This window comes from Eleginops maclovinus, chromosome 20 (genome assembly GCF_036324505.1).
Source record: "Eleginops maclovinus isolate JMC-PN-2008 ecotype Puerto Natales chromosome 20, JC_Emac_rtc_rv5, whole genome shotgun sequence".
Taxonomy (NCBI): Eukaryota; Metazoa; Chordata; class Actinopteri; order Perciformes; family Eleginopidae; genus Eleginops; species Eleginops maclovinus.
In genome coordinates, this window is record NC_086368.1 from 5,892,776 (window position 1) to 5,918,687 (window position 25,912).

General features: G+C 37.9%; 1 protein-coding gene across 1 annotated transcript in view; it reads left to right on the plus strand.

The window, feature by feature from the left end:
* The first annotated feature begins 11,402 nt into the window (after nucleotides 1-11,402).
* Nucleotides 11,403-25,912, plus strand: part of rspo4 (R-spondin 4) — a 31,668-nt gene continuing 17,158 nt past the window's right edge. Inside the window, exons 1-3 of the mRNA XM_063909905.1 lie at nucleotides 11,403-11,852; nucleotides 21,381-21,569; nucleotides 22,994-23,131. Of these exons, the coding sequence (XP_063765975.1) occupies nucleotides 11,768-11,852; nucleotides 21,381-21,569; nucleotides 22,994-23,131 (412 nt within the window). The 5' untranslated portion in view covers nucleotides 11,403-11,767. The remainder of the gene's footprint in view (nucleotides 11,853-21,380; nucleotides 21,570-22,993; nucleotides 23,132-25,912) is intronic.

Below are 25,912 nucleotides of genomic sequence, written 5' to 3' on the forward strand. Positions count from 1 at the left end.
TGGGTGGGTGGGAGGGAGGGAGGGAGGGAGGGAGGGAGACAGACAGACAGACAGACAGACAGACAGACAGACAGACAGACAGACAGACAGACAGACAGACAGACAGACAGACAGACAGCAGACAGACAGACAGACAGACAGACAGACAGACAGACAGACAGACAGACAGACAGACAGACAGACAGACAGACAGACAGACAGACAGACAGACAGACAGAATGGACGGATGGATGGATGGATAGAGAATAAAGAGAACTGGACAATTCATTCCTATGAAAGTTGCTCATTGGAGCATAAAGTAGAAATGTCCTGACTCATGAGTGCAAAAGTATCGTATCTTGGCCCATAGAGCAAGGTACTTGCCTTTAGTTTAAGCTCACACCAGTCAACAGCGTCACAGTCGAACTGGGCTCAGTCAAAAGAATGAAGAGGGAAAATAATTCTGGATTCAGCTTTGAGCATATTTTACAACTGTTAGACCCTAATGAAGGGCTATCAAAGTGTTCATACTGGGTAGTCTATTAAGTAGGAAAACAAATTAAATAAAAAATGATCCTCTGATGCAAAGACTTCTCTTTCCCAATTTAAGTAAATTTGAAAAAATATGTTTTTTGCCCAATGACATCGAAGACTGGCAAAGAAGTTGTAGTATCGCCATTAGCCACTAGGAAAATTAGCACCAAAGTCCAACAGACTTTCTGGGGGCTTGGACTAGCCACAATTGCAGTTGCTCTGGTAAACACAACAGAATACAAACGTTGTGTAGGTTTGGTTCGCTATTTAAGCAACATACAAAACAAATCTTGTGTCAACTATATTTGTCTTATTCATTAAATCATCAAACACTCATTGCTAGTTAGCTTTCTAGGTAGCTAGAGAGGGCTCAAGCAGTGTGCCATTTGAGACAACAAAAACCCAGTTGAAATTCACACACTGTAAGAGTTCTTAGTGCACGACATGGCGGTGTACTAAGGAAATGAGACAAGATATATTTAATATCTAAACTACCTAAGGCATCAATTTTAAATGTTATTATGCGACTAAATAGTTATTGTGTTTAACTGCACTACATTGTAAAAGTGAAATTTAAACTTTTAAACGTATACATGTTGCACACCCATATCTTAAGTTGTGTTTTTAACAAAACAATCTTTTGAGGTTAAGGCAAACATAAACTAATAAAATAAAATAAGGCTGTTGAATTCAATTCATTCAAATAAAGCTGCATTTTCATTTATGGATGGTTAACTGTGGGAAACCCTAAGCCTTGCAAGTACCAGAGCCATGAGGATATAAAAATAACCATAAACAGATGGCAACAGATTAGCTACACCTAGCTAATGTCGGGTAGAACATTTCCTAAGCTTTATGAACAGCATGAATTGTTTAAGTCAACGCAGAGCAGGAGACGTTCATCTGGATTCTCATTTATGCTGATTTAACAATATCCCTCATGTTCTACACACAGGGTGGCAGCACTTTCACTTTGTAGCCTATATGCTTAACCCTCGCATTACATTGGCCTCTGTTGGGTGAAGGTAATAGTCAGATTGTAGAGGTTCAGTCTTTCAATGTGTTACATCAAACAGCAAATTTGTCTCTAAATGGATAAAGGAGATTGTCAGTGTTTCAGGGAAATGACAACTATACTAAAGAAAAAACGGATTAAAAAAACTCCCTTTATTACCTGACACTCACTATTACTCTACTGACACTCATGTTAGTGTTGTTAAATTCTATAGCTACCTCCACCACCCAAAACCTCCTCTTATGTGCTGTTTTGGGTATTGTTGTTTTATTTGATATATAATATTGTTTTCATAAATCTATTCATGTATATGTTTGTCAGGGCAGATGAGAATAAATGATGTTATTGTACTTCCATTATCTCTTCTTGCTCTTGATCACATATGGGAAGCCAGACATTGTTTAATTGCAAAATAAAAATATTGTATGCGTTTGGGAGGTTTTGCATATCACTTTTACTGTTCATATCAGAGTCTACAGCTTCAAAAAACAAATCTCAGATTTATCTCAGATTTTGTGAATGATCTAATATATCAAGCTTAGTCATTAATAATATATGTATATCTGGAAAATAAAGCATCTTAATTTGATTAGTAATAATCTCTATTTTGGCTGAATTGGTTGTTTTGCTTGCTCACTGCAACATATCAGGCCATGTTCCTCTGTTTGTGATCAACTAGGTGCGGGTAATGATTCTCACACCATTCTAAGTAAAGTGCATCTGGCATTATTAAACCAAACACATTTGCTATTAAATGAAAGATGTTTTAAATAAATATACCTGCAAGTGAATGCACAGTTATAGGCTTCCTCCTCCCTCTTTCTTTTTTGTTCTTCATGTTCTTCTTCTTTGTGGGTGCTGACATACTTTATATCAGCCTCTATAAATGTCTCAGGGGATTCCCATTTATTTTCATTTCAGGCCTTAACTCTTTAGAGCACATTAGTAAAAATGTAGCACCCATCAATTTGAAGCTAATTACATTTGTCTTTTATCTTTGAACATCAAGGAGGAAATAACCTGCTGACTGTTCTCCAGGGTGTATCTGTTTCAAAGGTTCAAGTGATGGATGGCGACATCTTTGTCATTCCAAAGTGTGTGTGTGTATGTGTGTGTGTGTGTGTGTTTTCATGTGTGTGTTGACATGTGTTAACATTCAAATTGTATTTTATATATTAATTTTGTCCTTTTTGTGACAAATCCTGAAATACATACAAATCAGAGTGTATCTATGAAGATGATAACATTCATATTATCACTGTTAAAATGTGCTTTTTTCATCATTCAAGGGATAGCCAAAATATACATTTTATATTGATAAAGTTATATAAGACTACATATTGTGTTCTTAATATTGCATAAGGGCTGTCTTTTTCTGATTTTAAAGACTGCATTACACTAGAGCAGAGGTGTCCAAACTACGGCCCAGGGGCCAACGGTGGCCGATGATCCATTTTGAATCGGCCCTCAGCTAATTCTAAAAGTATAATGGAGTATGGACCACACATGAAACTTGTGCTTGTCTTATGTTGTAGTTCTTAAATATAAATGTTGAAATATATTACACAGTATTAATATGTCAATAAGTGTAGTTTTTCAAATAAATTCACTCAATCTTAGTTGATAATAAAAGCCCAATAAACTATTCACATAATATTATGTTTTAAGGAATGAGCTGCAAACACTTTTTGTAACAAAATAACGAGACTCAATGGAGAGCTGTGATGTAGGCTGCTTTTTTTTTTTCTTAAAGCCTATTCAATTATTTAGTATAATTTACCTACAACCGATTGATTTTCCTAACTTTTAACTCGTACATTCTGCATTTGACCCATCCTAGTGTTAGGAGCAGTAGACTAGCATTATATACGGAGCCCGGGGAGCAATGTAGGGAACGGTGCCTTGCTCAGGGACACCTCGGTAGCACTTGGTCTTTCAAGGACTTGATCTGGTGACCTTCCAGTTCTTAAGCCAAGTCCCTTTGGACTTCGCCACCACCGCCCTAATACAAGTTACATTTAAAATCAAAGTTGTATTTTTTTCTTCCTGCTATCATTAAAAGCTTAAAAAAATGTAAATACTTCTCCACATTCTTGCTGTCAGGTTGGAAAAACCTTAAGTGTTTAGTTCATTTAACAAAAACTTCTTTTTAACGTAAAAAAGTGCATAGTGTGCTATAAAGCACATTCCCATTTGACAGCTTTAGAGTTGTATCTCCAGACCCATTAACCTGGGTTTACCTCTGCATGCCCACAGGTAGAAAGCATGCGGAGCAGCAGCTCTCCATGTGGAGGCTTTTAGCACGGCTGCACCCCTCTCATATCTCCACAGAAGATTACCGTAAGTGTTGAAACGTATCTTCAAGCTTCTGATAGGAAGAACTTGGGAGTGGAGAGTATGCAAGACAATATATCATGTATCTCCAGGTGCTTATATGACACTGGCAGATAAAACTAAAGGCTGTGTAAGATTAACATTTAGGTTACAAGAATAAACGTTATGATGGCCTTTATATATATATATATATATATATATATATATAACAACAACCGTGTGTATGTATAGCAGACTGGTAGTTGGGTTATTTGTGCATGTTCTGTATGTATAACCTGTGTAATGTGGTTGGGTGAGTTTTCTGGTGTGTATGTTTCCTGTGGGTTTGTAGGTGTTTTATGTTTGATCAGAGCCGTGGGTGTTCAGGGAGAACAGTCAGGAGTTGAGGTGTCAGAGACACAATGTGCAGAAGAACCTGCGTTGCCATGGGGTGCCACTAAACAGTCTATAACTCACACACGCATACACTCCAAGCATCTGTTGCACATTTACCCTGTGGTCATGGCCCTGTGGAGCCCCCGGCTTCTCTTCTTTTTCTCTCCCTCTCTTTCAGGAAGGCTTTTCTAATCTCTCTCTGTCTTCTTCACAGAGCAGCCATAACTCTCCTCTCTCTTCATCATCCTGTGTTTCCTCTTTCTGTTGCCCCCCTGTCTCCTCTACTTCAAACTGTAAATCTCACTCATGAGATTTATATGTTAAACCATAGGGAAAACGTATTAAAGAAGCATTTATATTGTTGAAGCAGGCTGGTGTCTTCTTGCAAATTGATCAAGGTCTGGAGCAGCACATTTAGAAGACGTTCAATTACATTGAAGTTACATTAATCATTACTATTATTTAAAAAGACATCCTTCTAAATTATAAGATCTCAAAAATGTGTATTGAGAATATATACAATTAGCAAAAATTGTAATTACTTATTCCACTACAGATGTCTTCTATGGAAAAAGAATGCAGTAGCTTTCAGTGCATTTAATTTGCTGCATATATTAAGAATTCTACAAACAAACCGCAGCAAAAGAACTGAATAAGCGTCAATGTTCCAAAACTCTGCAGTAGTTCTTTATCAGATCATAGATTAAGCCACAAAATCACACTCACTCACAGACTAATTTCCTATGTATGCACTCACACACACACACACACACACACACACACACACACACACACACACACACACACACACACACACACACACACACACACACACACACACACACACACACACACACACACACACACACACACACACACACATGCCTCTACTCAAACTGTATGTGGTCCTGCCTTTGAATTCCCTTCCCTTTTCTGGTTGCATTCATCTCCCCGCTGTGGGAAATGGTTATAATCACACTTTTCATTCACACAGAGCTTAAGCTGATTATAGTGCAATCAAGAGTTTACAGACAATCATATGTTCACCTCTTACTCACTAATATGACTTTATTTTAAGAATGAAAAGTTGATCCCAAAACAAATGAAAAGAACGACAAGCATTTCAACAAAATGTATCTGTTTTTCATTAATTTTGGTAAGTGGTTAACTCTGAAGTAACTTAATTGATTCTTTTTGGTCTATTTTAATAAAACAATTACAGTTTGATAGTACTGAGAGATCCCATTAAGGAGTTAGAAGACAAGGCAGAAAGCCCTAAATGATAATCTTTGAAAAAAATAATATCATAAAGCCACTTCCTTCATGTGCAAATGGTTGACTTTGTTGTGTTTTAATGTCCAAACTGCCACATGTGGAGCAGAAATGTATGTGTACAGACAAAAAATGTGAAGTTGTCAAAGTGAAATGATGGAGGGACTATGAGCCCCTGCTGCCAGCGGTTGACTGCTGGTGAAGAGAAATGCTTTACTCTCCAACCTCCATGACCAACACTGTGTGTATCTGTGAAGTTAAGTGTGTGCTAACAATGTGTTTAGTGGCAGTCTGTCAGCAGCTGGATATGTCTTTGGGGTAAATAAAGGTCAGTCAATAAAGAAAACAGGAGCTTGGCATTTTAATAACCTGCCTTTGTTATTATGATGGAGGAGTCTGTGCATGCTGTTGCGGTCAACCTGCAGCATTCAGGACATTTGTATTCATGCTTGACTCACAGGACAAAACGTTTCTGAGATGAACAAAAGCTTCCTTTACATGACACATTGCAAATAACCCGTAATCCGTATTTAATGGCTGCTGTTTAGGTACGTTAATGACATACATAAGAGTTTTTCTGATGATTATGTCTGGTCCAAAGCATCACCTGTTATTTACTCCATTTCCTTTTTAGCTTTCCTTCTAAACTTAACATTTTTAGCATTCTTTAGCTTTGAGACCAAGGAAAGGCGTGCAGTGAAGCATTTCTCTAACTTAGATCAAAATAGTCTTTTTCTTTACTGTTTGCGTGCAGACCCTTTTATGGTCGTTCTGCTAATTGTTTTTTGGACTTTTATCCCCTGCCCCGCATACTTCAGTGAGTTGTTTATATGGTTATTCAGTTCACTCCTCTATAAAACATATTTTTCCATTATCGGATGGAATTCCATTTTTGTTTTTTAGTTTTTAATAATGGGAGATCAACAGCTGTGCCTACCAAGAGTCTGGTGCGTTGTCTAAATAGTTTATCTATCTGTTCCTACTCTGTTTCTTCTGTTGCTATAACTCAATTTAACAAGATATTCAATCTACAGCTCTGGAAAAAATTAAAAGACCACTCCACATTTTTCTTAAAATCTCATTCTCTACATGTATGGCAGCCATTACAGTGTCTGTTGAATTCCAACACAGACAAATGTTTTCAGTAGTTTATAGAATACAATAAAAATAACAAATACATTTTAAATCCATGACAAACCTATAAATAGTAAAACAGGAGAAACTGATAATTCTGAAGAGGTCTGTTAATTTCTTCCGGAGCTGTATTTAATGTAGTTAATGAATAAAATATACGTATACTGTATACATTGAGCTGGTTTGGTTCCCATTTAGATGAACACTGCCACATTTGTGGAAAGCTGCACTGAGTATTTATCATACGTTAATTGGACTTCGGTTCTTTCCTTTTAGCTAACATTTAAGCTAACTTGTTGCTCTCGCCACCAATAGCCGCTCAGTTTAAACAATGTTGGGCCAAATATACGGGAAAGCAGATCAAACTTCAACGGTGGTATTCTTTCTGGATGTGCAGTAACTTAAACCAAGTTCAATAGTTAGTAAAGTTTTCTCATACACATATATGTTGTACTTTCTTATATAGTTGTTTAATAAGTTGTGTACTTTTTTTCAGGGAAGGAGAGTTTATCATACAGTAGGAGGTTTTAATAATAATCGTTGCAATTTCAAGGGGAGCTGATTAGAGCAAAAAAGTCTGAATACCATCAACAAAAAAAACACTACCTGCTAACATATTTTCCAAATCAAATAGATCACCTTGTACAACATTTGAAAAAGGAAACAGTTTTCAATATCTTCAAAACAACCCTCTCTCAACGTAGGATTGAAGTCCTGAAACCAAGCCGACAGAGGCAGCCAACTCCAGATACCCATAAAAGATCTCCTTACTTAATGTCTCTCTTTTTATTATTTTACCACAGGCCACAGTTTACTCTGTCCAACCCTTAAAATGGCTGTGGCTGCAAAACATCTACATAAAAATGACAACCAGGCTTAATGTGGAAGCTATAAAGTCACAAGAGGGATTCAATTATTGTTAAATGTGTTGGGAGGGAAACAAATTAAAACCTTGTATCTCAATAGAGTCTGCTCTGTGAATCTAGGCTAGAGGGGAGACAACGTAGAGTAAAGTTAGCATGTGGTATGAAATCATAGAAATAACCAATATCTTTTATGAGTACTATGAAAAACAATCTGCTTGGCTGAAGTAGATCCTAAACAGCCAAAATATCAAAATGTTCAGAGTTTGTTCCCCTGTTACCCTTATTTGATTCCAATAAAATCAAAATAAATAGCTTAAACATCCAAAAGACATAACTTTTGTTGTAAAAACTGACATAAAACCTTGATGGTGCAATCCAAGCACATTTAAATGTAACTACAATTCTGAAGCTCCCATTATTAATGCCTAATGTTTCCACTGTACTGGCAAACCAATTTTAGCTGTTGCTCTTAACCTGAACAAATGACAAGGAGCAGCAGGATTTAGTGTCTTGCTCAAAGGAACTTTAGAGATAGATCCATTAGATGCTGCAAAGATAAACCTGTGACCTTTATTTTAGGAGGTTTTACTTATCTTTTAGGCCACCCTGACTGCGGGAAAAAAACCCTCCTGTTTCAGAGGTATGAGTTTGTCTTTCAACAGCGATATGTGATTCTAATTCAGACATGTGGCCATGCTGCTCTTTTAAAGGATACTCTTAGTCCAATATGTCTACTACAAATAGATTTATATGATTTCCTGTGAAAAATGTTTGAAGGCATCTGCTGAGTTCAGAAAAAACATTATGAAGACATTTGTGAAAGAGACATTGGGGGTTACTCAAAGCTATTTAGTTTTTTTCGAACGTGACAAGACTAAAAATGTCTCTTTTAAATCACACTGCATCTTGGATCTGGTAACGAAGGCTGCAGTGAGTCAGTCAGCAAAAATATTTCAGTGCAGAAAAACAGAGACATGACATTAAACAAAGTTCGTCTGAAATGGAGAAACAAAACAAACAACTGAGCAAAACATGCAACTACATGAGTCAAGGTCAAACCACAACCCTCCATCCACATGTTGTGCATCATGGAATTTGTCCACTGGAATATGCCAATGTATTGAAATAACAGAGAGGACTGTAGATTGGGGAATTAATTGGATTGTTTTTAATGTATTTAGTTCAAAGAACATACCATTTATGTGGAGGAAGCAAAAGAAAAAAACATTTTCAAAATGACAAAGCTTGCTTTCAAGTGATTTAAATGATTAATGTAATCCCCAAATTTGGACAATAACAAAAAGGAAAAACGCTCTCTTTGGTCTTGATTTGTCATAAACAACATAAAAGCCTAAATGGAAAATGACTCTGTATTTAGCGATCAGTGCATTTTACAACTTTTAGGACCTCACGATTTAAAAGGTTAGGGTTAGGGCTTCTCATACAGTATCTCACAAAATTGAGTACACCCCTCACATTTTTGTAAACATTTCATTATATCTTTTCATGGGACAACACTAAAGATATGACACTTTGATACAACGTAAAGTTGTCAGTGTACAGCTTGTATAACAGTGTAACTTTGCTGTGCCCTCAAAATAACTCAACACGCAGCCATTAATGTCTAAACCGCTGGCAACAAAAGTGAGTGCACCCCAAAGTGAAAATGGCCAAATTGTGCCCAAAGTGTCAATATTTTGTGTGGCCACCATTATTTTCCAGAGCTGCCTTAACTCTCTTGGGCATAGAGTTCACTAGAGCTTCACAAGCTGCCACTGGAATCCTCTTCCACTCCTCCATGACGACATCACGGAGCTGGTGGATGTTAGAGACCTTGCACTCCTCCAGCTTCTGTTTGAGGATACCCCACAGATGCTCAATAGGGTTTAGGTCTGGAGACATGCTTGGCCAGTCCATCACCTTTACCCTCAGTTTCTTTAGCAAGGCAGTGGTCATCTTGGAGGTGTGTTTGGGGTCGTTATAATGTTGAAATACTGCCCTGCGGCCCAGTTTCCGAAGGGAGGGGATCATGCTCTGCTTTAGTATGTCACAGTACGTTGGCATTCATGGTTCCCTCAATGAACTGTAGCTCCCCACAGTCGGCAGCACTCATGCAGTCCCAAAACCATGACACTCCCACCATCATGCTTGACTGTAGGCAAGACACACTTGTCTTCCTACTCCTCACTTGGTTGCCGCCACACACGCTTGACACCATCTGAACCAAATAAGTTTATCTGGGTCTCATCAGACCACATGACATGGTTCCAGTAATCCATGTCCTTAGTCTGCTTGTCTTCAGCAAACTGTTTGCCGGCCTTCTTGTGCATCATCTTTAGAAGAGTCTTCTTTCTGGGACGACAGCAATGCAGACTAGTTTGATACAGTGTGTTATGTGTATGGTCTGAGCACTGACAGACTGACCCCCACCCCTTTAACCTCTGCAGCAATGCTGGCAGCAGTTGTACGTCTATTTTCAAGAGACAACCTCTGGATATGACGCTGAGCACGTGCACTTAACCTCTTTGGTCGACCATGGCAGTGACCAGTATGAGAGAGGGTGAGAGCGATAACATCAAAGTTAACACACCTGCTCCCCATTCACACCTGAGACCTTGTAACACTAACGAGTCACATGACACCGGGGAGGGAAAATGGCGAGTTGGCCATTGGCCATTTTCACTTTGGGGTGTACTCACTTTTGTTGCCAGCGGTTTAGACATTAATGGCTGTGTGTTGAGTTATTTTGAGGGCACATCAAATTTACATTATTATACAAGCTGAACACTGACTACTTTACATTGTATCAAAGTGTCATCTCTTCAGTGTTGTCCCATGAAAAGATATAATAACATATTTACAAAAATGTGTATTTAACAAAATGTTGTTAAATACACCTTCAGTATTGCTTCTATCTCCACACAAGTTTTTTCAACTTGACAATGAGTTCACTGTACTCAAGTGATCCACAGACACAAGACGTCACTACAATAAAGCACCTTTTGGGATCTGGTGGAACATAGGATTTGAATTACGGATTGGCATGCAGCCTAGAAACCGCTTCAAATTCATGATGCTATCATGTCAATATGGAGCAACACCTTGAGAAATGTTTGATCATAGAATTAGGTCAGTTCTGAAGGGGAAAGGGCATCTAACTTTAAAGTGTGGACACTAGGTGTACCTAAAAAGTGGTCGAAAAGTGTACAGTATACTGGTATATCTATATATCATGACTATTTAAACTGGACAAATCATGTTTAATTGGAGAAAGATTTGTTTGTCTGTTTGAGTCATGTAGGTATGAAACATCCAATATTCTTGCTTAACAGTTACTGGGCTGACCGAAAGGTTTATGATCAATCAAAATGTTTATATGCCTTATACTGACACTTTATCTACTGAATAACTTCACAACTGATTCTGTTTTTAACACAGCCTTTTCATCTTACACTTGTAAATCACAGACTTCCTATGTACCTGACTCCTTATCCAAACAGGAACAACAAATCAATCACAAAGCATGGTAAGCTACAGTATAATCAAACTTTAAACACTCAGTTATGTTGCTCTCCAGTTTATTTTCCCTCTAGGGTTGGTCAAATGAAATCCACCGACTGCTTACATTTAATATGATTGCCATAGAAAACCAATTTGATCAGCACAGGGAGAGACAGTAAACATTGAAAATAAAAGAAGAGACTGAACAACAATAGATAGAACCAGGAGGAGGGGGCTAAAGATCAAGCTGCAAATATGGAACCACTTAGGCCCTGAGAGCACGTAAAGGGTTAAAGATGGCTACGGGATAAGTGGAGCTCGTTTATCGCAAATTTGACAGTGGTAGTTAAATCGTGAGTTTTCCCTCCAAGCTGCCAGTCTGGGGAAGCAGACAAGGCTCTCTACTCTCCTCACCTCTGCTCTTTCAAACTTTCATGAGCTCCTCTTTTGTTGTTTATGTTTGCCTGTCTCCTCATCTTAGCCCTGAATCTTCTGCATGAAATAGAACGAAGAAGAAGAAGAAGAGGATTTCCTTCTGTCTCGCCTCTCACCTTTACACTAATCTTTTTCAGCGCTGTTTTGGGCCTGCAAGATTATATTCTCCATCCATCCCATTATCTTTTAAACCCCGTCTTTTCCCCCTTTTTTCATTTCTTTCTGTCCCTCGCTGTGGAACTTAATCTCCAACCTGCCACCCCTGGAGTCCTCGCAGATGTCCGCAGCCTGGCGCTGAAGCGGGCGCTTGCCAGCAGCCCAGATGCATTTGCAACTCTTTGCCATTGTGATTATCTTCCTGTGTGAGGTGATCAAAATGGGCTCTGGCACCGTGCAGAAGCAAAGTGGTGAGTAGGCTGGGAAAACAAACCTTATTAAATGCAGTAACTTTTATTTTTAAGCGTCACTGAGCTGATATTCCACATGATGGAACCTTCCGGGTTCTACACATCATGCAAAAAGTAAACGCAAAGAAATGGTTATTATAAAATGGATTTACTATAATTATTTTACAATGTGATATATTTACAAATCGATAAGTATGATTGAATATTTGGGAACAGCATTAATAGTGTCTTTTTATGTAACACATGGTACATTAGATATCAGGTTTTGGTGAAAAGTGCAGAAATGTATTTTCCTTACCGTTAATTTACGTCTAATCTGTGTGACCCTTTAACAAAATCCACCACTGCATTAGACTTTGAAACGGTAATATTTCATCATCGTTTCCGTCCATTGCTACAAATTCAGAAATCAACGAATTTTAAAATAGTTTTTCGGGAGAAGTTGAATCTAGATCGTCTTTAAATCTTGACCATGATGTCACCACAAGTTACATTTTCTCAGTTATCAGGGGTTGGATTGTCACTCCTTGTAAAGCTCTGCACCAGCGGACATTCCACAGTTGTTGGAAATTCTCCTTGAAACCATATTTGTGGCTAATGACTCTTAATAAAACCCCACACCCTCTGAAAACACTCTCACCACAGCCTCACAGGTATGTGGTGACCCTCACGCTCACCAGTGTCTGGCATTTCCTCAGGAATTTGGAACTAATAGAGGGGGATCCGGTCTCAATTACACCGTCATTTTAGCTTCCGACATTTCCACACCGACCCCATAAGCCGAGCAGAGATGAGGCGTTAGGAAATGTTGAGGGGGGGCTGCATTAAGCCATCAGGTTCCACTGACTCTCATTCAGGGTAACTGCTTGTGACAGCTAGATTACACACTTTCAATAATACCAGGTTTTAGAATTGACTGGCTGACTATCAGAGGAAAAACATATAGCACAACTGCTACTCAATGCAATATTTTGCAGAAAATGGCATGCTCAATTAAGAGTTGATAATAGATAACCTATTACAAAAATCTGAATTTAAATAATATTAGATAATTGATCAAAATAAAGCAGCACAATTTGGAAAATAATATTTTGCATTGCAACTGCAATATGATTTGCGATATTTGAGAGATTGATCATATTCATCATCATTAAAAATTATGTTGAAACAAGCATGCTTTACATTTTTAAGCGGTTTTGTACCAAACGCATATTTTTAATTAAATCTGTGGGTGGGGCTTTGGGGCAGCGCCATAATGCTTCATCCAACATTATAATTTCACATATTTTACTACTATCAAATATTTAGACTAGTGTAATATCCGTATTTTGTTTTTAATGTATTTAATTGCAATGAAAATTATTCAAACGTCGGTTCAAAAGTAGATGGAAACATTAAATATCCCAAAAAAAACGGATACAACGAATGCATTGTCTCAAGGCAGTACTAAAGAATTGGACAAATGTTTAAAAATGTATGTATAAATTTGAAACATACACAAGTTGAGCATGATATTGTGCAAAGTTTTATAAAATTACAATGAAAATGTTGCCTGAAATGACTTTTTTGAGTCTTGGATGAAGGCACTTGACGCTAATAGATCAGAACAGCTTAAATCTAGACACCATTTTTAGGTCTAAAGGGTCAAATGCTGGTCGTTGGCGCGACAGGTTGACCTGCTGTCAGAATGCATCACTTCACACGGGAGGGATTTATGTTGTCAGTTGATTCTCCCCTTCCCCCCTTCATTCCCCCCATACCCCTTTTTCCTTTCCTTTATTTACCTCTTTTCTCCACCTCTCCCACCCTTTCGCCCTCACTCACATCTGGACCTGGTTCTTTAAGCTGTTAAAACTCACACACACACATTGGCAGAGGTTTGAAGTGTTTCAGAGCTGGAAAATTGAACTGTAAAAGCCGGAGGTTGAGCCCATCATTTTGTCCATTAGTGTTTCTGTAAGCTTACTGTGGGTAATTGTGAGCACCTGTGAAAATTCAGAGGGAGTGAGACTGATCAACATTTTAGATAAAATGCTTCCCTGCTTGAGTATCCAGATTCCAGCGATGGCTTTCCGCCACTTCCCACATATTTTATTTAATATTGTGGACTAATTCAGATAATCTTCATAATACAATACGATAAATCAGGAATTAAACTAAACTGATCTGTACTAGCATTAAACAGTGTGGAAGTATAAATATGACCCTTTAAAAATACTTTAAGAAAAGGCCTGATTTCAAATTCAGTAGTATTGAAGTAAAATGTACTCAAAGTATTAAAGGTAAAAGTACTCTTAGTGCAGAATGGCTACTTTAAACATGATTCTGTTATTTATTTATTTATAACATACCTGAAAGAGCATTTCACATTACAGCATGTCAAATTAGAGACAATTTCAGATACTGTATATACTATACAACTACATCATACCATATGTTGTCATCGCTAAGCGGTTGAGCAATCACAAGAGTGCTGGATTTTGGCTCTGCTCTGATAAAGCACTTTTTAAACTTTAAAGCATGTCAACATGTCACAGCAGAGGCACAAAATACAATAATGAGCATAATATGGCCCCTTTAATCACATAGGGACTCAATTCTTTGTCAGAACATGTGTGACAGCAGTTAGAGCTCTCCTATAAGTGCATGTCATGTAATAATGAACCATCAGAAAAAAATGGGGGGGGGAAATTAAACAAGTGAGAAGACAAATTATTGACTGAGCTCTTGAGGAACATGGAGCAGTAACACATGGCATTATACTAACGAGCATAATGGGAATATAATCAAGAAAGCTTCAGTCTTATGATGACTTTCAAGTATTGCTAGGCAATATGGAATATTGTAAATATTATAATATTTGTATTAATTAAAAATTAATCAGAGGTGGGAGTAGTAATTTGCATACCTAAACTACAAAAAAAGTATTTATCATGCAGATTGGTCCATTTCAGAATAATATCTCTGATATGTTTTATAATGATTGATCATTAAAGTGTTCTCAGAGCTGGTAAAGGTGCAGCTAGTTTTAATGGCTTTGTATACTGCAGGGTAGCTGCTGGATTTACTCCAGGTGAACTAAAGCCTGATTTAAGGGTTGATTATATTTACCATCATTAATCCATATCTGTAAAGTAACTAAAGGTATTTAATAAATGTAGTGGAGTAAAGGTACACCATAAGTAAGTAGGTAAGTAGCATAAAATGGACATTATCAACTAAATTATCTTAAAATTGCACTGTACTTGTATGTAAATAATTATCAGTAATGTGGATTTAGTGACATAGTGTTAAAAAATAAATAAAGATTCCCATCATACTGTCATGCAGCCTTTCAATCAGGAAGGCAACACTTATCAAACAATATGACAATATGTAGTCTCATTTCACAAAATCAATATTATATTGATTTATTACCCAGCCCTGAAGGTCAACAGATGCCTTGTTGTGTTTTGTATTAGCTTGTAATCATGCTAAATAAAAAATCTAATTTGGACTCATTTATCTTAAGGTATGTGTTATAGACATCTCAGTAGAAACACAAGAATGAAAGCTGCTTAACGCATTGTCACACTGGAGAAAACCATCCTGTGGTGTGAGAAAGAAGATGTAACACACGCTCCTCTGACTTCCCTCCGTCACGTGGTGAAAAATGTGCTCAACAACAGCACATCTTTCACACAACTGCTATCAATTGTCTGGATACCAACACATGGGTCATTAGGGACTGCACATCTTGTGTTGTTTTAATACGTCAACCTCCACCTGGCACGTTTTTCCTGTTAGTATACACATTGTGGTGCATTGTGGGTATTCTGGCACCGTCTACAGAAGCGGCCGCTGCTGTGTGTTACCATGAAATCACACCCTAAAACTGAATTATCGTGATTTTACCTGAACGCCCCCTGTGATCTGCAATATGGATTAACTAACTTCATAGCATCTTATAAATTAGGTAATTGATTTGGAAACAAGTAATATTCACAGCTGACCTAAACATTTGCTCACAGCATACAATTTATATTTCAATAAACATTGTTAAAGTAATAGCTACGATCATGGTCAATAAGGCTTAAATTTAAGGTTATTAATGATGGCAAGAAGATTACCATTTTAATATCTGCTTGCAGCTTTACTAAAGCTAAGATACTCTGACATAAGATATCATATGTTGCATTGAAATTAGTATTTTTATAGTACCTTTGGAACTGTTTCAGTTGTCACAACTCACAACCAAATATGTTATATCAAACTATATTGTCTTCGTTAACACCATTTTATCTTTCTTAACCACTTTCTTTTTACCTTCAGCACATAATGTGAATTCAGTTTCAGGGTGGAACGCCTCTTTTAATCCCTAGCATGTTTCCCTGGAACCCCGACGGACCTTATTACACCTGGTGCTTGTTAAAAACCCAGCAATCCCATGCAAGGGCAGAGGTCAGCGTTTTACGCTACCTAAACCTACCGCGCCTCTTAAAGTCCCTTAAGCCCGCAGATCGATAGCATATGTGCAGAGAACTGTTTCTCAGACGCTGAGTCCAGACCTCAGTCAAGGTCCAAAATCAGGGAAGTTAGTTGTTGTTGCGAAATCTGCTCACTCTTCTTTACTTAGTGCTCACCTTTGGCAGCTCAATCACAAACTATTTATAACCTTGCTCAAGTCTTCTCAACAAATTCCTTTGACACATATCCTTTACATGTGACGAAGGTCATTCCTACCTAAATAAGTAATTGTGAAACAATAAAGTATTTTCTCCTATCATTTGTCTCCATCTTTGGTGCTTTGTTGTTTCTGAACCACATTATTTCCCAGATAACCTCTGGCCTCTGACCATCTAATCCTCTAATGCTTGTTCCATGTTTTTCCTGTCAATTACATTTCCAAAGAGATTTCTGAAGGTGTGTCCGATAAACAGGGATTAGCTACTTAACAGTTTACATTTCTAGGCCCTAATGTAATGATTGTTCCATAATGATAGTGTTTGTCCAAGTTCAAAGTGGTGCAGCTAGAATTTGTTTCCCTTAATCCACTGCACGTGGCTCAGTGTGTTTAGGGTGTTTGTAGGTAATTCCAGCTAGCTTAGCTGGTGTTAAGTAGTTTAGGTAGTTTAATGATGTTTATGCCACATCAACAACATATTTAGCTGAACTGCAGCTACTGTCTGTCTTCTTCTGCTGTTCCTGTTAGAGTTTACTTCCTGTCTGTCTTCTTCTAATGATCCAGTTAGAGTTTACTTCCTGTCTGTCTTCTTCTAATGTTCCCGTTAGAGTTTACTTCCTGTCTGTCTTCTTCTAATGATCCAGTTAGAGTTTACTTCCTGTCTGTCTTCTTCTAATGTTCCTGTTAGTGTTTACTTCCTGTCTGTCTTCTTCTAATGTTCCTGTTAGAGTTTACTTCCTGTCTGTCTGTTTCTAATGTTCCTGTTAGAGTTTACTTCCTGTCTGTCTTCTTCTAATGTTCCTGTTAGAGTTTACTTCCTGTCTGTCTGTTTCTAATGTTCCTGTTAGAGTTTACTTCCTGTCTGTCTTCTTCTAATGTTCCTGTTAGTGTTTACTTCCTGTCTGTCTTCTTCAGCTGTTCATGTAGTGTTTACTTCCTGTCTGTCTTCTTCTAATGTTCCTGTTACAGTTTACTTCCTGTCTGTCTGTTTCTAATGTTCCTGTTAGAGTTTACTTCCTGTCTGTCTTCTTCTAATGTTGTTGTTAGTGTTTACTTCCTGTCTGTCTTCTTCAGCTGTTCATGTAGTGTTTACTTCCTGTCTGTCTGTCTTCTTCTAATGTTCTTGTTAGTGTTTACTTCCTGTCTGTCTTCTTCAGCTGTTCATGTAGCGTTTACTTCCTGTCTGTCTTCTTCTAATGTTCCTGTTAGTGTTTACTTCCTGTCTGTCTGTTTTTAATGTTCCTGTTAGAGTTTACTTCCTGTCTGTCTTCTTCTAATGTTCTTGTTAGTGTTTACTTCCTGTCTGTCTTCTTCAGCTGTTCATGTAGTGTTTACTTCCTGTCTGTCTTCTTCTAATGTTCCTGTTACAGTTTACTTCCTGTCTGTCTTCTTCTAATGTTCCTGTTAGTGTTTACCTCCTGTCTGTCTTCTTCAGCTGTTCATGTAGTGTTTACTTCCTGTCTGTCTTTTTCTGCTGTTCCAGTTAGTGTTTAATCTCTCTTTTCTCTCTCCTCTTTTTGGGGGGGTATTTTCTTTTAGAATGTTTTGGGCCACCAGTGCCTTTAATATAATGCAGTTGAGAAATGGGGAAACAGAGGGGATGACGCACGGCAAAAGGACTCAGGCCGGAATCGAACCTGGGTCCACCACATGGGGATCAAACCCCAGCATATGGCCGCCAACTCTACCCACTTAGCTATACGACGGCCGTCTCTCCTTTTCTTGAACCATTTTTCTTTACTTAACTGGGGAAAAACTTAATTTTTGGCCATCATAAATCAAAAGTTTGGTGCTTTCCACAAATATAAAAATAAATATTCAAAAAGTATTCAATTTTTCATGTTTTCTGATGGATGAAAACTCTTTTTTGTTGTCCTTAGCTGACGTTAAATGTACCAGACTTCTTTGTGCGGATAGATATGACTGAATGTAGTCCCTTGATCCTTCTAAGCAAATGGTCTGTTTTCCTTTGCAGCATTCTATTGGCAAAATTAACAAACTCTGGAATTCCCAAATAACCAATCAGAAACGAGTATTCAACTAAACATTGAAAATACTCTTAGATACATGGACCTCTAAGAGTTCAGGGTATTTCAAAGGTCACAGCAGCTTGATTGATTCTGAATTGCAAGTACGTTTGGCTAAAGACACAGCTATCTGATTTGAGTGTTTATGTGAATTTGACCTAGACAATGCAAATTTTACCTTTTTAAAACCGTAAACCATAACTCAGCCAGTGACAGAGCAACTATAATGTACATAGTGTTAGTGGGCAGATAGTCATGCTCACATGTAGACAACTCCACAATGTCAATAAAGCCAGAAATAAACTTCACTGCAGCTTGGACATTTTAAATGGGATGACCAGTTTTTACCCAGGGGGCACTTTCATAGTTTGACATACCTAATGAATTTGTTAATGCAGGAGGTATGCAGATTGGCTGTAAGGGATTTTTTAAAATCTGTACAGTAAATCACCTGTTAGACTCTTGGACAGTCTCTGTAAAACCTGACTGCTCAACCCTCAGTGGCAACTTGACAACAACAAAAATGGGACGGAATGAGTGCTTAAATATTGTAGCCAAGTCAAGGTACTGTTCCTTCACTCAGAGAACATTTTAAATGTTGTGTTAAAATGTTCTCTGAGCAAGTAGACTGGTGAAGCAACATACCCTGTGCTATTGTATTCAAATTGACCCTACTATGTCCTATAAATAAAATGCTGCATTGTTGGAGGAGCTCAGGACCTAAGATTTCCATTGCCATAACTACACTCTACTGTGCACATGATAAGAAAACCTGTTGAACCTTTAACCTTGTTGGTAAGGAAACTACTTCTTCTGCCTCTTCTTTGATGGATTTCCTGGTGTGATTGAATGCCTTTAGAATGGAAGCTCTTAAAATAGCTCTTGTGCTCTGAAAACTTATGTCAGTACAGATCTCACATACTTGCTTTTTATTTGATGAATTAAACCTACATTTACACCCAGGAGCTGCTGAGTCCTTTTGCCAATGAGCTACTAAACCAAATTCACTGGGGTTAAGTGCTCCGATTAAACACTGCTCGCCACCTGTTACTGCTAAAGTACAGAGGATTTTTCAGCAGGATCCCTTAAAAATAGTTCTTATCCCTGAAAAACATCTGAGGTCAATTTCTTCTATCAGATATGATGCATGAGATTCTTTCAAAGTGTATCAGCAGGACTTTGTCTGGCAGAAAAACACAGATAAAGGAACAGCACACAACTATTGTATACATGCATACATTATTTTGGTACGTTTTTAATCAGATATTTGATAGATAATCACCTATTTTAGGTGTAATTTGGCATTTTAAAGCCTGCTAAACTCATTTTATGTTGGTACTTACCCGTATGATTTACCACCTCATACAACAGTGCTTTAAAGGGGCCCTATTCTGCTCATTTTCAGGTTCATACATGTATGTTGTGCCTCTGTGAATCCATGATTGAAGGTTCAAAAAGGTATTTATTTTTCACATACTACCTGTGCTGCAGGACCTCTTTTCACCCTCTGTCTGAATGCAGAGCCCACTCTATGCGGGAGTGTTGTATAGTGATGTCACTCTGTTACTGAAGTGAAAAAAAGGAGTCCAATGGAAGCTTTTCAGGCACATCGGAGTGTGTGGGATAGAAACACCCTCTGAAGGGAACTTTTTATTTACATGCACAAAAATATATGTAACACAGTACAGGAAATAGGTAACCCCCAAAAGCAAAATATGGTCAGTTAACAGAAAATCCAACAATCCCTTTAGTTATTGTCTGATTTTTCATGTTTTCTATTGACAATGCAGACAAGTATACATTTCACTATTTTACAATGTTTTATCTTGATTATGCTTCTGTTATATTACCTTTAATGTTTTATTTTTCTTTCAGCACATCATAAGATAGTACGTATAGTGATATATCTATGCACTGATAAATGTGCTTATAATACAGTTTATAAACTTTGCTTATAAGGTAAGAAAAGGAGCCATTTTTCACTTAACAGAGCATTGACCTGCAATGACTTTTTTCAGGAACCTGGTTAAAAACATTTATCAATATTGACCCTTTCGCCTTTGCTCACACAAACACACCCACACACATATATAGGATCACACTTCACGATTGTTCAGACTCGCGCACACTCACTGCCTGCCCTTCATCTTTTATCCCTCTTTACTTCATTCCATCCTTCTTTCCATACCCCCTCTTATCCCTGTCTCATCGGAAGCATTCCTACTTTGTCTGTTGAATCTTTGAAGCAGACATCTACCTTGCTGTTATAATATAATAAGACTTATTTTGGCTTAGATGTAAGCCTAACTGTCATAATACCATGAAGTGAAATATGATCAGTGAGATGTACAAATCAGGACTGAACTCTATTTGTGCGAAAAGAGAGAGAAGTGTATTTTCTTTATATCTTCAGCACGTTTGATGGGTTTTATGTCACAAGTCAATTTACTATTATTTTAGAGACTTGATTTGTATGCTACAATGAGGGATTTTTTCTTTTCATGGCTGAAATTCTTCAAACAAATAGAGGTTCGCACATACGAAACATATGCATCGAAATTCAACAGTAGATTACAGGAAAACAAAATATTAAAATGAAAAAATACATTAATAAATAAATAAAACAGCCACTACACTTTAACTCGAAAACAATGACAGTATTAAAAAAGTATTTAAAGAAAACTTTCTTTGTGACATATGTTCTTCATTTCAAGATGAAAATGAAAATATACTTTTAATGAATTGCTCCCTTGCCTTTTTTTACAGTGGTATTTGAATTTATCCTCTATATTAGTGCACAGTATTCTTTCCTTATCCACTCTCTGTTGTCTCTGGCAGCTCACAGAGAAACATCACAAGACTGTCGAAGCTGTCTGGAGTGTTCCCGTGACAACGGCTGTGTGCGTTGCCCCGAGCGACTCTTCCTGTTCCTGCAGAGGGATGGGATGTCTCACCATGGGACCTGTCTCCACGCCTGCCCCCCTGGACACTTTGGACAGAGAGGGAAGGACATCAACCGCTGCATGAGTACGATATAACAAAAAGGCCTGTCAGATATCTCTCTGACTAAAGAGTCATTACTGATAGTAGTCTTACTCACATTAGCATACATGACTCATCTGTCTCAAGGCCCTTTATAGTGAAGGAACTGATTATTTTTAAAGTTTACTTACAACAAACAATACCAATCTGCATAGTTTACACATTTGGAATAGCCCCATTATTGAGATGAATCCCTCTTAATTCATTCCAGAAAAACACTTGGCCAACAAAAGGGAAAACAAACTTTCCTTACAGTGCATGGTTCATTCATTGAGTTCATTCCCATTCACAAGAAATTGTATTTGACTTAAGAGAGGCCAACAAGGGCCCAGGGCAACATTTGGCAGAACTTTAAACTAATAGCAAAAATTTGTATCCATCTCTGTAAAGGTTTAGTTTTTTGGGGAGCAGCAAACAAGTGAGCCAGTGATGCTAACATTAGCAAATATTTAGCTTTCTTTCTGCTTTGAGTGCTGAACTTGTGAGCTAACATTAGTTATAACCCATCTACATTTTGTCTCCATCTCTCTAAAAGTGTTGCTTTTTGCATGAGCAGTGAACTTGTGAGCCTGCGATGCTAACGCTAGCAAAATGCCAAGCTATTAGCAACATTTTGTCTCCATATCTCTGAAAATGTAGCTTGCTGTGTGAGTGGTGAATTTGTGTGCTAATGTTAGCAGAAGGCTAAGCTAAAAGCTACATTTTGTGTCTATATCTCAAAAATGTAGGTCTTTCTGCTTTTTTCCCACACTCTGGCCAATTTTGTTTAAAAGGAAGAACATATAGGCCTACCAACAAAACCCCTCCCCCATATTAACACGTCATTATGAACATAAACTACAAACATGGCTAGTGCTGCACAATTATTTACAACTATATCAAAATGGCAATATGAACTGGTGCAGTATCCAAGGCTGCAATATTTGGTAAAGACTAAATATTTGAAAAATACCTAAATGAAGTATTGTAGATCTGCAGACAAGTCCTGGCCTCCAGACGGTATTCTACAGACTAAATATAACATTTCAAGGATTCCTAAAAATGTATGATCATAAAAATATATTTTTGAATGATAAGGTGAATAATGTTTAGAAAACAGTAACTCCCTTTAATATCAGTGAAAATAGTTGCAATACGGTATTTTCCTTCAAACTGTGCAATTAAACGTAGTTATTGTCAGAACTCACATTCACACATACAGTCCTGCGAAAGCCATAGATACAGTACCTATATATTTCCTTTCATTTATCGATTGCTGTCAGAGTGTAAAAAGTATTTCAACAAATATTACATTTTGTTTTCTACATCATACATTCCCCAGTCTAATTTTAAGTGAACATGGGTGGGATAAGAGGTGTCAAAAATGAGACTGTAGTTTCACGACAAATTTCGGTTCTCCCTCCTCTTAGAGTGTCGCTCTTTGGACTGTGAGCACTGTTTTGACCGGGAATTCTGTACCAAGTGTAAACCAGGCTTCAAGATGTTCAGCGGCAAATGTGTGACACACTGCCCGGCAGGAACCTACGCCCACCAGACAGACTGCCTTGGTAAGTAATGACACTTTTAAATAAAACAATAACAATTTGAAGAAATAACACCATATTATTAGAGGTAATGTGTGTGTATCAAAGCCTGATATATCTTCTTCCTCTTTGCCGTAGAGCTCTATTGTCATCCAAAACTATATAAAACACACTAATGAGCCACACTGTTGAACTATGTTAAATGTTCCTCCCTTACCATGAACATACACACCCAAATCCTCAATAGAGCACCAAACATGGATTCATATGCCGCTGAAAATAGTCCCCGACGTAGGAACTGTTTCCTCTTCCACAAAATAGTTTCCAGCTGTTATGATGTCATGGTTAAATGATGAAAAAAGTAAAAGTTTAGTTTAGCAGTGTGTATGTAAATATACTGATTCATTCGAACCCTGTCCCCCAAAAAACCCTATAAATAATCAGCTTACAGTTATGAATCCTTTATATTTAGTGATTTAGTGACCTCCAGCCAGCTGTTAAATGTAAGCCAGCTCTGAAATGGAAGCCTCTGTTTAACGAACAGCAGACATATTCCTGGTAAAACCTTTCCTTTAACCTAGGTCCTGCATCTTTGGCTCTGTGGTCATTTATTTTGCAGTGTTTTGTGTGTGAAGGGTTAATCATTTCTTTGGTTGTGTATTTTGTTTATGAGTGACTGTTGTTGAATTGCAACTGTTTTGGTAAACTACACTTTGTTTCAAATAGGACCATGAACAAGAAAACACATCTTGAAACAATTTTTAAACAATTTCACATACAATTATTCTTCCTGAAGAAAGTGACATTATCAAAGTTAAGAAACTTCTTAACACATAAAATACTACTGACTAGTTACACAAACAAACAACAAGTTCAGCCTTTGTGGTATTTTGTCTTGAAGTGTTTAGGTGTTTCTTTTGAGAACTGATTCTTATCTTTGTCTGTGTGTGTGGACTTGTATGTGCTCCATTTATTTCTCTTTGCTTATTTCTTAGCTTTCTTCTTCTTTTCTAATATTGAGCCAAACTTTCAATGCAACACATTATTCACGTTAAAGAGTAACTTCTGAGAAGTTGAAGAATTTATTGCCTTATCTTGTTGTGTATCGTTGAGATGTATTGTTGAGATTCCCTCTCTGCTATCCACCTGTACCATCTGCAGCTTCTGCTGTTTCTTGGCATCGTGACCACATCTGGTTTTGATGACGATGTTAAGGGTTCATGCCTCACTGTTGGTACACACCTCGAGCAAATCCAGCAAAGAGTCACTGGAAATCTATTCATTTATACCGAAACTCTGACAATGATAATGATGATTTCCAAGAAATGTTGTCCCAACTTGGCTATGGCTGCTGGTTTTTCCGCTGTGGGCTTTGTGGAAAAACTTGCCGTGATTGATTTTGTCGGTGACATCACTAATCAGCAACCGTTTACTAGGAGTGTGACGTCCAGTGTATTAATGCTTCAGCTGGTACTCATCTATCTTAAATGATAGCAATGTGTTTGCCGGGGTCTGAGGAAAACATTAGTCTTAATATATTGCAACTACTCCATGGGTAATTGTTCTGAGTTATTGATTCATCTAAAACATCTCAGTTCTTGCATTTCTCTAATGGAAGAGACAATTCAGCCAAAACATACAAATTAAAAGGAAAGTTAAGTACAGTATAAGGCCATGCGGCTTCCCAGCATTGGACGACTTATGGGCATGCCACTATAGGCATTATGAAGTGGCATTGGAAGAAGGCTTTCAGTTGTGAGCTCCCGGATTTGAATCAGAACAAACATGGCAGTTTGTTTCGAAACTATTGAAACTTTTGGCTATATTATCTTATCACCAAAATGTGTTTCTGAAATATGCTATGTACAGTGCCTTGCAAAAGTATTCACCCCCCTTGGCTTTTTATCTATTTTGTTACATTACAACCTGTAATCTAAGTGTCACATGATCTGTCAGTATAAACAATCCTTTTCTGGAAGGCCCCATAGGCTGCAACACCACTAAGCAAGAGGCATCACACCATGAAGACCAAGGAGCTCTCCAACAAGTCAGGGACAAAGTTATTGAGGAATACAAGTCAGGGTTGGGTTATAAAAAAAATATCCACATCTTTGATGATCCCCCGGAGCACCATCATATCCATAATCTTCAACTGGAAAGAACATGGGACCAGAACAAACCTGCCAAGACAGGGCCGCCCACCAAAACTCACAGACCGGGCAAGGAGGGCATTAATCAGAGAGGCAACAGAGAGACCAAAGGTCACCTTGAAGGAGCTGCAGAGTTCCACAGCAGAGACTGGTGTCTGTGCATAGGACCACAATAAGCTGTACACTCCACAGAGCTGGGCTTTATGGAACAGTGGCCAGAAAAAAAAACATTGCTTAGTGTTAAAAAGAAGAAGGCACGTTTTGAGTTTGCCAAAAGGCATGTGGCCGACTCCCTAAATGTATGGCAGAAGGTGCTCTGGTCAGATGAGAGTTAAATTGAACTTTTCGGCCACCAAGGGAAATGCTATGTCTGGCGGAAACCCAACACATCCCATCACCCCAAGAACACCATGGGATGTTTTTCAGCAGCAGCGACTTGGAAACTGGTCCGAGTCGAGGGAAAGATGGATGGTGCTAAATACAGGGATATTCTAATCTAGAGCAAAACCTGTTTAAGTCTGCCTGTGATTTGAGACTGGGACGGAAGTTCACCTTCCAGCAGGACAATGACCCGAAGCGTACTGCTAAAGCAACACTCGAATGGTTTAACCGGAAGAGTTTAAATGTGTTGGAATGGCCTAGTCAAAGCCCAGAC